The 13425-nt window shown below is 38.8% G+C and overlaps 1 protein-coding gene across 2 annotated transcripts; it reads right to left on the bottom strand.

Annotated features, from left to right (window-relative positions):
• Positions 1-2036: 2036 nt before the first annotated feature.
• On the bottom strand, positions 2037-8256 carry LOC149131673 (cystatin-A-like). 2 transcript variants are annotated; one of them, XM_089338335.1, is made up of 3 exons: positions 8076-8254; positions 4585-4689; positions 2037-2388 (listed from the first exon to the last, which is right to left on the bottom strand). In XM_089338335.1, the coding sequence occupies exons 1-3, from the start codon at positions 8148-8150 to the stop codon at positions 2242-2244; spliced, it is 327 nt and encodes a 108-aa protein (XP_089194461.1). In that variant the 5' UTR covers positions 8151-8254; the 3' UTR covers positions 2037-2241. The 2 variants fall into 2 exon arrangements, with proteins under 2 accessions (XP_089194461.1, XP_089194462.1); XM_089338336.1 differs by having other exon boundaries at positions 2181-2388; positions 4571-4689; positions 8076-8256.
• Positions 8257-13425: the final 5169 nt, after the last annotated feature.

The raw sequence follows: 13425 nt of genomic DNA, 5'->3' as shown, positions 1-13425 counted from the left end.
GTGTGTGTGTGTGTGTGTGTGTGTGTGTGTGTGTGTGTGTGTGTGTGTGTGTGTGTATGATATATATATATATATATATATATATATATATATATAGAGAGAGAGAGAGAGAGAGAGAGAGAGGGAGAGAGAGAGTCAAAAGGTGAGATCCAGAGATGCTTAATACAGAAAACACGTAGGAGTAGTGCTCAAATGATTTGAACTTAAGCAGACAAAGATGGGTAGAAGGAGGAAAACACAGTGTAAAATAACAGTTTGTTCGTATAAGTGGGTTTTCGTAAACGCTTGGCAAGAGAATAGTTCCATTGCCTTTCGGAGCTTTGGGTCATCCCTTGGACATTTGTAGAAGGGAAAGATCTTCAATTTGCCGTTTCCGCATATTTCCAGATGCTTACGCAGTGAAATCTTGTGCACTTCCTTTTCTTGGATATTCGCCAATATAATTTTCCTTGCAATTGGAGCAGGTTATGCAGTATATGAGATCCCATGTCTGTCTAGCAGCTCATAGCTGCATTTACTTTGATGGAGAATCCATTTAAAAACTTTATGCGGGAAGCACTGTCCAAATATTTGTAGTTGTTGTTACATGTTCCACATCTTCTATCTCTACATTCCTTCACGGAGAATTCTAAATCATTCTTTGATGTGAATTTTGCCCTCGCGAGATGTTCTTCAGATATCTTTTTGGGTTGTTATATACGGTTTCGTAAAAGGTTTTCCATCAATCAGATCTTTCATTCTAGGGCTTTGTAAGAGTATTGGTAATTTTGTTTTTTTTTAGTGTGAGAAATGTTGGTTACTCCTGGTTACTCCTGGTTACTCCAGGATTGTGTGTATTGATAAATAGAATAACATTTTCTTTAATATTTTTCTTTAGTGTCCTCAGTTGTGTGACGTCCAGCTTCATTGCCTTTATAATTATATCATTTATTAATTTTAAGGGTTAATTTTGTTTTTTTAGAAAGGCTTTGAGTTCATTAAGGTGAATTTGACGTATTTTTGGATTAGCTACTATTGTACAGATAAGTCTTGCCATGTTGTATAAAATGTTCCTTTTGATGTGTGGAGTATGGCAAGAGTAGAACTTCTAGTATTGATGTATGTCCGTTTTTTGTAGACTATATCCGTTGTGACTGGAGCTGCGTATTTTTACGTGAATGTCTGGGAATGGTACGTCATTGTAACTAGTTTCTGTCGTGAATTTGATAGATGGGTGAAGAGTGTTGAGGATGTTAAATATTTGTAAATCATCATTTGGTTTATCAAGAAAACAAAATGAAGTAGTCATCGAGGAAGCATTTTCCGAGTTCAATGACATATTTCTTGAAATTTTGGTTAAAAGCTTTCTTTACTTTCACGCATAGCTTTTCTTCTAAGAAACCCCTAACCAGGTTATGGGCTTTGATTGTTTTTTCTTCATCAGTTACATTGTTCTGAGAAAATAAACACATCAGAGCAATGATGACTCTTTAGTCTTAGGGGGTCGAGGCAACCTCACTATAGTTGATACGATGATAAAATCTACTCTGTTCACTATGTAAAGTGGTTAGAAAACAAACAGAGAGAAGACGGGGTCATGAGGACCCTTGTTAAAGACATAACACCCTCTCTAGTGCTCGTAGCATGACAGACTGCAAAGGGTAGTCTCTGTAAAATAATTATTAGAAAAAGGCATCCAATAATAGAAACCCAAACCCAAACTCAGACCATTTATGAGGATAGTAACATTAGACAGGGACTGATTTAAATTGTGACAACCCATCCAATGCATGCCAGCAGGAAAAGCAGACATAAAACAATAATGACATTGATAATGATCATAGGTAACTCTTAGCAACTAAGATAAAGACAACATCTCAAATATATAATAATAATAGTCTGACTGCAGAGAAATGTCTACAATCATGAATCAAACTCGGCTTTGTGTTGGTAGACCTACAATACTTACCTATAATGGTATTTTGTGGCATTCATCATGAGAACAAGTAATGAGTGAGAAATATTGTTACAATCAAGAATCAAAATCAAGAAACAAATTAAGTTTGTGAGTAGCTTTATTCTATGCTATATTTTGTACCAATATTCAAATACCGACCATCATAAAGAAAATCATAAAGATCTATAAAATGTATGCTTTAGTATTACAGTTTCCTATTTATGTTTGGACTACTAATATTCACTTTACAGTTTTGTAAGATTTATTAAATGTTTTATTCTTAAAATTACATTTCTCGAAATGAGTTACTTTTCAGGCAGTTCTATCTTTAAAGGTTCTAATTCGTCATCACGTCTCATGTAACCCTTTACTGCAAACACATTCAGACCATTCGATTCCTCGCTCGATAGGGAAAGCATTGCATGAACACATTCGTCATTTCCAACATATATCTGTAGAATATAATAAAAGATTTGAAAGAAATATTTAAGATTCAACAATAAAGTTTATAATTCTATGAATGAAAAGTTAACTCTCTCTCTCTCTCTCTCTGTAGCACGTTAGGCATGTGTTATCTACTATAGCCTTAGGCCAACCAAACCTTTGTGAGTGGATTTGGTAGAGGAAAACTATGTACAGGTATGGCTATGTGCTTAAAACATTGCTTTCGAACCACCAGATTTTGGATTCCCTCCCCTAGCTAGGAATTTTGGCATACTATAGCTGTAGGATGATCAAAACTTTGTGAGTTAACCTGGTTCATGGAAAGTGAACAACACCTATCGGATGTGGGAGTGTTTTGTGTAAGTATTCTGTAATTATATATGGATATGAAATGGATATGTTTCTATTTATCCAGATTTATACATGATTAAAATGTATAGAAATTCTAGTTCTTTCTGATTAAATTCTATTGTAAACTGAATATTTTGTCTTTTATATTATTTATATAATTCTTAAATTTCATTAGTTCATTTAGATCCTCCAACCATAGAATTAAGCAGTCATCTAGATATGTTTTTAAGTTTTCTCTTAGATACGAGTAGAACGTGTTTCTGAATATATGAGTAGTTTCTTTGAGTATTATCTAGTTTGTGGGAATTTTCATGACACGTCGAATCATCATTTGGGAAGTAATTATTTTATAGTCTGAGACGTCGAGGGTTCCAGTTGATCCTATCAACGGAATAGCCTGATTGTGAAATTAACGTGCAAGTGGCTGAGCACTCACTCCACAGACACGTGTACCCTTAACATAGTTCTCGGGGATATTCAGTGTGACACAGAGTGTGACAAGGCTGGCCCTTTGAAATACAGGTACAACAGAAACAGGAAGAAAGAGTGAGAGAAAGTTGTGGTGAAAGAGTACAACCACCACCCCCTGCCGGAGTCTCGTGGAGCTTTAGGTGTTTTCGCTCAATAAACACTCACAACACCCGGTCTGGGAATCGAAACCGCGATCCTATGACCACGAGTCCGCTGCCCTAACCACTGGGCCATTGCGCCTCCAAATTGGTTCCATTATCACGGAGAATATAGATGGTTAGAGTAATAACATCAAAAGAAATAATGATTGCGCTCTGGCTTACTGTGTTTGGTAAGTGATTATATAAATCTAGATCAACTCGAATAAAATTCTGTATGTGCTTTCTGTAAGTTGCCCAAAACTTTACTCCTGTGTTTTACACCTGCTATATTTGATTTGAGTTTCAGATCACTTAGAGGTGGCATTTGGACATGGAATTTTACAAGAGTTTCTACAAGAGTCACTTGCTCGTGTATTTGGTGTAGACTATAGAAACATGTTGGCATTGCACCTGAAAATGCTTATACAGTCAAATACTTTAAGTGTCAAACATTTGGGTTGTCGAAAACTGTAGAATCTGCTAAGATGAATTGTACCTGTAACTCAAACTCCAGCCTTGATGCACACTGTCACATGCTAATTCTGCATGAGAGTTATTGCATTAAGGATATATATTTCCAAGGAATATTCAGCCACTTATATGGAAAAACAATTGAATAATCATTGTCCAAACTGATAGATTTATTTATTTTACAATACATACACTTCTAAACGTGCGAGGTAGGTCATCGTATTGTTCTCAGTCAAATTTATTACAGTGCTAACGTTAAATTTGAAGAGTGAAGCATTAAGACTGTTCTCCATATTTGTAAAATCCTTAAAATACTCATGCAAATGCAACACAATTTGAAGTGCCAGTTCTTTACTTCTGAGCTTTGTTGCTAAGAACTTCTAGCAAATTCAAAAGAACTGAGACCAACTGAATCCATCTACTTTGTCTCTGCTGCAGCCGCACAGTCAGATTTTGAGAATGAAATGGACAAACAGCAAAATAAGTGCTACACAACAAACACCTGCATGACATTCTCAATATATTAAAGCTTTGGACGACTTGCCCTAAGTGCCGCGCAGTGGGGCTGAACCCAAACCTATGTGGCTAGGAAACAAACTTCTTAACCGCACAGCCGGACTGACAGAGGGATGGATGGATGAATAACCAAATTTAAAATGAATAAGACAAAAAGGACTGTTCGAGCTGCAGAAATAAAAATACAAAAAATGCAAAACTAACTTAATATAAATAATTGTGGAATAAATATATAACATACGTAGCAACAATTACCTTTACCAAATAATATACTCCAGGAAAACCTCCAACACACTTATATTGCAGAGCGGCAAATGTTTCAGAATTTCTCATCAATTTCTCTTGGATTTGAAGCTTTGCCTGAAAGCCAATGGTAATATTTATACTTTCATAATAGAATGACAACGAAGATCATTATATTGATAATGTCATAAGAAACACAGAACATAACACAACTACACTGGATAGGAGATGGTACGGCACAGCCATTTCGGTGTTGCCGATTTAATGCCGACCTACTTGACATCAGACATGTTAATGTTTCTCTCACCCACCTCATTTCTCTCTCTCTTTCACACATTCCCTCTCTTTTTTCCTTTCAGTATTTCTACGTGTATATCTAAAATTTCATCACGTGCGCGCGCACGCGTGTATGCTTGATTATGCATGTGTGTGTGTGTGTGTGTGTGTGTGTGTGTGTGTGTGTGTGTGTGTGTGTGTGTGTGTGTGTGTGTGTGTGTGTGTGTGTGTGTGTGTTTCCACTGCCTAAAGTTTCCTTCACTATTCCACTCAGCTGTGCCGAGCGCCCTTTCTCGGTCTACATTTAATCCAGGACTGAGATGAGCAGAGAAAAATCCTATCTGTCACACTTGCTTACCATTAAGGAAACACTGGAGATGTTGCAGCCTCAGCGCATGTCTGTGCATGCAATCCTCCACTACAGAAAGAAGAAGAGCAAGGGTTCCAGTCTGATCAGTAACGATGCTGGGCAAGTGACGATGGTCAGTCAGTGGTAGATGACGGAAGAGATCTACGCATTCGCCACCTCCGCTCAAACTTTCAAATGATAACTTCAACTCTGCCCATTTCTATGTGAGACCTTGCTCGTCACCTTCCACCAGTTCTTGGAAGTCTGGACCATACCAGACCTCGAGCAGTTTAACTAGTCCTTTCGTCCAGCACCCTACGACGCTGTCAGGTAGCATGGATCCGCCTCTCAAGGTGCCGAACTGCAGGCTTACCGACTTCTGGTTAATCTTTGCTCTTGGTATCGCTTCGTATTCCGTTTGGGTAGTGCCGATCTTCTAGATTTCCGACATGCTTGATACTATTCAGGTGACGTCGTCTGCATATGCATACATACACACACACACACACGCGCGCGCGCGCACACACACACACACACACACACACACACACACACACACACACACACACACACACACACACACACACACATATATATTGGTGCATGCAGCCTAGCTCTGACAACGCAACCTTCGTGCTTGGCATTGAACAATCGATCAAGAGCCAATCATGCCGCGAGCACATCGGTCGCTATGGCTCTGCTAAGTGGATCTACTAATTTCCTAACTAGGTCTCCCTGTATTCTAGATTCCTCTAACGTTAATTCTTTCCTAAACCTTAACGTCCCAACCCTAATAACCCTTTTCGGAGCTATCTACCATTGGTAGTTGACGATTGCACCCGATAACTTCCGATGAACTGACTTGTTTAACCGGTCTCTGAAACTTGTAGAGCCAGAAAAGCCGCATTGAGTTTCCAGTATTTAGACTGAGAGTGCAGAGCACAAGTTTGTGGTCTGTATAGCCAACGACTTTGAATTGTGAACAGCATACGCGATCCCTCGCTACTGGTCTACAGAGTATGTTATCTAGGTACGATCTGGGAGATCCGATACTGTTTGCCCATGACCAAATTGGTGCATTCGGGAAATAAATTCGGCACCTGTCAGCCTATTTGAAGCAGCTGAGTAGATTTAGGAGGCTTTTACACCTCCTCATTCTATCGGTTAACCCCACCCAATCCAGGCGTGCATCCAAGATGTCATTCAGATCTTCTACTAGCATTAAACAGCGAGACATCTCAAGAAAAAAAAAATCTCCAAAGGTCTGAAGAAGTTCTGCTGCCCCGCTCAAGTCAAGGTGTACACTGTGACTAGTTTAAAAGCACAACCTTGTTATCATCCAGATCCAAGATTATCATCCGTACCTCGGAATCTAGGCCTTTCCTAACTAGCACTACCATCCCTCTCCCATTCCAGGACGTCTAAGAGATGCCTAGATCTCAAAGTCACAAAAAATGGAGGTTAGTGTGTGTTTGACAGAAACCTTGGTCTCACTGGCGGTTATCACATCCTAACCTGGTAACCTGAGGTCATTGAGTAAACGATTTTGCTTCCAGGACGAACCCAAGTCACATAGATTTATGCAACCCATTGGCCGGAGAGAGTTGAGAGAAAAGAAAAGAGTGGGATTACTCAACCTCCTAGTGTTGGTGCGGGCGGGTGGCCCTACCTCCGAGTTTAGCTGGGGTTCATAAAGGAACCCCTTTAAAAGTCTGCTCGTGACATTGAAATTCGTGGAATTGACATGCAGACAAATACATAAACAAAACACCCGGACCTACGAATGTATATAACAAACAGAAAATAACACTACTAGGCACTGTACACATCCTACGTAAAGCACTTTCAACACAAAGAAAATAAGAGTACTACGATAACCACAGCACGTACCTAAGACACACAGAACTGCGCTCGGCAGTGCAGGGAAAAAGCGCGTGATGATAATAATGATGATGATGGTGATTGTAGTCTCTCGAGTCCGAGAAAGACGGTTCTGCAATTTCTTGCTGAGCATCCTGCACAGATGATATTCTTTTATTCTTTTATTTGTTTCGGTCATTTGACTGCGGCCATGCTGGAGCACCGCCTTCAGTCGAGCAAATCGATTCCAGAACTTATTCTTTGAAAGCTAGTACTTATTTTATCGGTCTGTTTTGCCGAATTGCTAAGTTACGGAGACGTAAACACACCACCATCGGTTGTCAAGCGATGTTGGGTGGACAAACACAGGCACACAAACATGCATACACACACACACACACACACACACACACACACACACACACACACACACACACACACACATATATATATATATATATACGACGGGGTCTTTCAGTTTCCATCTACCAAATCCACTCACAAGGCTTTGGTCGGCCCGAGGATATAGTAGTAGACACCTGCCCAAGATGCCACGGAGTGGGACTGAACCCGGAACCATGAGGTTGGTAAGCAATCTTCTTACCACACAGTTACTCCTGCGCCTATATGTTTATAGTTATCAAATATTTGTGCTATACACTGTTGCCATCAAATTGATATTTGCCCATCAGATGTTGAAATGACCGTAGATCAACGTGTTTTGCTCAAGAACACAACGCACCGCACTGTCCACGGTCTCACATTCGTGAGCGCAACGCTCTAACCAGTAGGCCATGTACTCCCACTGAATCGGATTATAACAGAAGTTACAAGAACAAAAACGCAACGAAATAGTTTCTTTCTTTCTTACTTTCTTTTTTAAAAAACGTATTATGTAAACAAAGTCTGAAGCAAAAGACGGAATGGTCGTATTTGCCCTGTCAATGCTAACTTCGGAAAATTAAACAAGAATGTTTATGAAATTAAATCAATGAAAATAAAATTTTTAAAAACTCACCTTCTCGCATATTTCTTGAACCTCATCGGTTGCGTTTTGAATAAAAGGCCATTTTTCAGACAATAGGTTAGCCATTGTAATAAATCAGGAAAAGAGTCAGCAGATTCACAGATTGACAAGGAAGTACACTCAAGCCTGTTAGGGAGGTTCTGTATAAACTTTACACAAAAGCAGAGAATATATAGCAAAAGGAAAATCTATGGAAGCCGCTACATGTAAAAATGCGATATTTTCAGCTTTAACGACTTCGGTTCACTTATGATTTATGCTTTTATTTGCTTGTTATTGGACTGCGGCTTAGACTGGTCGGATTTAGTCGATCAAATGGATCCCAGTCCGATGCTTAATCTATTAGTCCCTTTCGCTGAAGCGTTAGGCTTCAGGGTGCAACAAACGAACAGAAGTTGTGAAGCGGTGTGAGGAAGAACAAAAAGACATGCACACACACACACACACACACACACACACACACACACACACACACACACACACACACACACACACGCATATAAAGATTTAAACAGATAAATAAAGCTTTCACACAATTTCTGTCTATCAAATTCTCTCACAAGTCATTAGTCGTCCCGGGACTATACAAGAAGACACTTGCTCGAAGTGTCGCGCAATGAGGCTGAACCCGAAACCATTTGGTTACGAAACGAACTTCCATTCTTTATTTCCCCATCCCACCCATTATTGAACTTAATAAAGATGCCGTATGATCCATACTGGTAATTCCCCTTTATAACGGTTTGAATAAAATATTTTACGAAATTATTTGACGCTCCGATTCGATTTTCAATTGTATGCATGGTAATTTATATTGAAACTTTTGTTATAAGAGATAATACATTAACTCCATATCAGCCCAAATTAAAGAAACTTATGGCCAAAGACTTTCCAACTGTAACCATTCAGTCTTTTCTAAACGTAAAACATTTCCCAGACTACATTACTCGCTGTCTTTCTCTCTTTTCTTATTAAATAGTTAACAGATCGAAGCAGAATTTCTTGACGGCCAGATTCAATTGTCAGTGTACAATACGAATCGAAATCAATATTAATAAAGAGCACATCACTTCAACATAAGAATAACTCTTTCTAAGTGAGCACATGTAACTTCAAAGGTAGATTTCGGAGCATATTCCACTTAAACAAAACTTAAATTGACTTAACTCTTCAATGAGTCAATAAAAACGACATTTTTCTAACTCTCTTTACCCAGATATTTTATAGGAGTATTAAATGTTTGGTTTCTCTTCTTTTACGTGGTTAATGAGCAATTTTTTGTATTCTCCATAGCAAGTGAATTGCATATAGACTATATATAAATTACATGTTCTGAAGCCATTGAAAAATTCATATACCCTCTCCTCGTACTTTAGAAAATAAATTCAATTGATCAAATTTACATTCAGCTTTGCATAATCCGTGGAGGCGCATGGCCTAGTGGTTAAGGTGTCAACATCATGATCGTAAGATTGTGGTTTCGATTCCTGGACCGGACGACTCGTTGTGTTCTTGAGAAAATCACTTCATTTCACGTTGCTCCAGTTCCCTCAGCTAGCAAAAATGAGTAACGCTGCGATGGACTGGCGTCCCGTCCAGCTGGGGAACACATACGCCATTGAAACCGGGAAACCGGGCCCATGAGCTTGGCTAGGCTTCAGAAGGACGCATTTATTATTATTTGCATAATCTAGTAAATTTTTTCGATGTGCAAACAAGACAAAATGTAAAACGACTGTTTTTCAATCACAAGAAATCAGTAATGCAATAAGTAATTTCCTAATTTCCTAATGATTTTATAATGTTTAGATTCTTTTCTCTATTAAATTACGCGTTAATCTCCCTTTGAAATTACAATTCCCACTTTGAAGTGATTGTCTTCATGTGAAATCATCAATCTCAGTTTGAGGTGGCAAGGTTTCATGCTGAAGTGGCTTGTGCTGACATACATTGATAAATACTGTTGTAAATTGCTTCCAATTTAGTTCCTCGATTGTCTTTTAGCCTCCCTACAAAAGTATTCGATGGATTTGCTATAAAAAGTGACATTTTAAGGATCCACATAATTTATTTCGTAAAGAACCAAGTCATGCATGGATTTCCCCCGAATTTGCCTATTTAGGCGTATACTATACACATACCTTAGTACCTAGGCAAATACTGGTATATTAGATACCATACAACATAAATTCTTGACTTGTTAAAATTAACACAGCTTCTAAAGGATGTGTCATAATTATCAAATGGTAATTCAGTCCAACTCCACTTAAGACGGGGAGATAATCTCAAGATTCAAGAGTTTTTTCCATGTTAACATTTCGCTCAGGAAAAGCCAGGTTCACTGTTTGGAGAATACAGCAAAGTCGTGGACACGGTATTCTGGTTCAGTGATTCTAATGTTTTATTTTATTTATTTATTTATCTATTTATTTATTTTCTTTCTACCAACGAAAGTATTCTTCGTTTCACGCTCAGCTCCAACAATATCTGCTGAGACTGACCCATTCTGATAACTAACTAATTTTTATTGGGGAACAATAATGTTTATCAATGATAAAAATTTTATTCTTTCCGTTAACATTCATTTCCTGAGCAAAAAGGAAAACTGAAGCAGAACATGAGGTAATGTTTCTTGGAAAATGTCTTATTCAGACAGTTACATCCCGAATATAAATGCCTGGATAAGGCGTTATTTTACATAAAAGAAAGAACAAAAAAGGAACTAAGTGTCATGTGCACACACACACGCGCAAACACACATATATGAATGTCACAATATATGGATTCAAGTAATCCGATACTAGTCCAAAAACAGCCCCTTGATATATCATTCTACAAAACATAGAATAAATAATACGATTCAAGAGAAAACAGCAAGGAGTGTATAAATTAATAAATGACAGAAATAGTTTGATGAAATTTTATTTAACAATAAGAAAATTGTAATACAAGGCAAACTGCTTCGTAAAAATGTAAATAATTTATATTATTATGAATTAATAATACACATGTACACATATGCGCGCGGTTACATGTGTGGAAATATACACATATAGATAAAAAAAACTGAGAGTGAATAAGAGGAGAAAGAGAGAGAGAGAGTGAATGAGATTGAGAAAGGAAGAGAAGGAAGAGAAAGAGAAAAACAAGTAAGTAACTAGCTATGTTTATTACATTAGATTTCAGGTAAAATGTAGCAGTTTTGTAAATGGAAAATACAATCACACTTGTTTGAGTTCGAACATAACTTTTGGATTAGTGCTCCAAATTCTTAATTATATTGTTATATGGACTGTTAGATATGTAATTCGTCTGACGTTCCGTGTGTCATGTGGTTCGTCTGAGTTCATTGTTTCATTGTTGTTGTCTTGTGGGACTGTCGTGGTAAAATGTCATTGATATATATATGGCGGACATGACTTTTGTTTATTCATAACGAACATTGGGTGAGTGCGTTCTTTGTATGTAATTGAACAATAAATGTAATAATTAAATTGTATAACTCGTTATGTTATCTCTGCGAGTCACCCGAGGGAAACATAACAGAGTTTATTGGCGTCGCCGATAGGATACATGCTTACTTTACCGTAAAATTATTCATCGTAATAACAATGGCTGAAAAACAGACAGTAGAACTTATTAAATTGTTTAGGGAACAAATGGACAAGTAAATGCAACAACATCAGAGAGATATGGACGCTCTGTTAAAACTGTTTGGTGCTCGACAAGTTGAAGGCGATTCTAGTGGCTATTTTTCAGCTGCTTCAACAACAGTGTCGATTCCACCATTTACTGCATTTGATTCAGCGACAGAACTATGGCCTGATTACTGGTCAAGATTCCGTACGTTTGTGGCTGCTAATGCTGTACCTGAAAAACGCATGGCACAAGTGTTCCTGACCAATCAGACTGCTACTGTTTACAAACAACTTGCTAATCTGGCTACCCAACAAAATCCGCCTAAAGATATCAACAACTTGATAATGGACGAAATCGTTGACTTCATGAAGGAACAGTTCGACCCTAAACTTTTCATTGTGAGAGAGCGTTTCAAGTTTTGGAGTGATATGCAGCGGAAGCCAGGCGAAACTCTCCAGGAGCTGGCAGCACGTATACGCCAGGATGCAGCTACCTGTGATTTTCCAGCGATCACCAACCCACAGGATGAAGCTCTGAGACAGAGATTCATATGTTCGGTTAACAATGAAGTGGTTCTGAAGGCGCTTTTTAAGATAAAAGACTCAGAACTAGATTTTGCCCGTGCTGTCCAGGTTGCCATTGAGACTGAAGACGCAGCAAAGGTTGCAAAAGAAACTGTATACGGTTCCAAAACCAAGCAGGTGTACAAGGTCCAGCAGAACAGGAATAAGAGTCCTCAAAAGAAACATCAGCAGTCTTATTCCACAAACCAGGAGAAATGCTACCGATGTGGAAAGGCCCACAAAGCAACAGACTGTCCTTTCAGGGAAACCAAATGTCATTTTTGTGATAAAAAGGGTCATTTGCAAGCGGTGTGTAGGAAAAAACAACATCAGCAACGCAATGGCCATTCACAAACTCCCGTGAAAAGAATCACAAAAGCTGAGCTAGTCAAGGCGATCCTAGGTGAAGTTTCCCGAGACACTCATAGTTTAATTGTGCCAGTAACAATCCAGAACAGACTGTTCACAATGGAATTGGACACTGCTACTACAGGCAATTTTGTTTCCTTGTCAGTCTGGAAACAACTTGGAAGACCAAAGCTGCAAGATGTCAAGCATCGCTATGAATCTGCCAGCAAGCACAACCTGCCTGTTCTAGGAACTTTCATGGGCCAAACCAAGGATCCAACAACTGGTAAGCAGGATCTTATACCTTACATAGTCACCAAGATCTCTGATCTTAATTTGCTGGGTCGGAATGCTATCCAGACTCTGGGAATTTCCGTAGACACTGCTCTAGGTTTGAAAAGCATAGACAGCCAAGCTAAGAGGGAAGGTGCAGAAGGGATGTATCCAAAGACCTCAAGCGAGCCCTATGTTTCCCTGCAGCAAGATTGTCACAACATGTGTGATGAATTTCCAGATCTTTTCAAGCAAGAATTGGGATGTCTCAAGAACTTTGAACTGGAAGTGAAGTTCAAATCGGACGCAACACCAGTCTTTCACAAGGCACGTCCGGTCCCATTTGCTCTTCGTGATGACCTGGCCAAAGGTTACGAAGAAGGCATCGCCAAGGGAATCTGGAAGCCTGTTCAATTCAACGAATACGGAACGCCAGTGGTACCGATTCGTAAAGCACACACTTCAAGCAACCTGAAGCCCAAACTACGGATTTGTGGTGACTACTCTGTGGGAATTAA

Source organism: Octopus bimaculoides, chromosome 20, assembly GCF_046866305.1.
Source record: "Octopus bimaculoides isolate indiv1 chromosome 20, ASM4686630v1, whole genome shotgun sequence".
NCBI classification, from domain to species: Eukaryota; Metazoa; Mollusca; class Cephalopoda; order Octopoda; family Octopodidae; genus Octopus; species Octopus bimaculoides.
The sequence above is the reverse complement of the archived record's forward strand: the minus strand, read 5'-3'. Positions and strand labels throughout refer to the sequence as shown.

Excerpts from the sequence above, each read along its gene's own strand:
- LOC149131673 (XM_089338335.1), bottom strand. The coding sequence starts at position 8,150 with ATGGCTAACCTATTGTCTGAAAAATGGCCTTTTATTCAAAACGCAACC. Across the intron at positions 4,690-8,075 it reads TTCAAGAAATATGCGAGAAG|GCAAAGCTTCAAATCCAAGA; the intron begins GTGAGTTTTTAA and ends ATTGGCTTTCAG. Across the intron at positions 2,389-4,584 it reads GAGTATATTATTTGGTAAAG|ATATATGTTGGAAATGACGA; the intron begins GTAATTGTTGCT and ends TATATTCTACAG.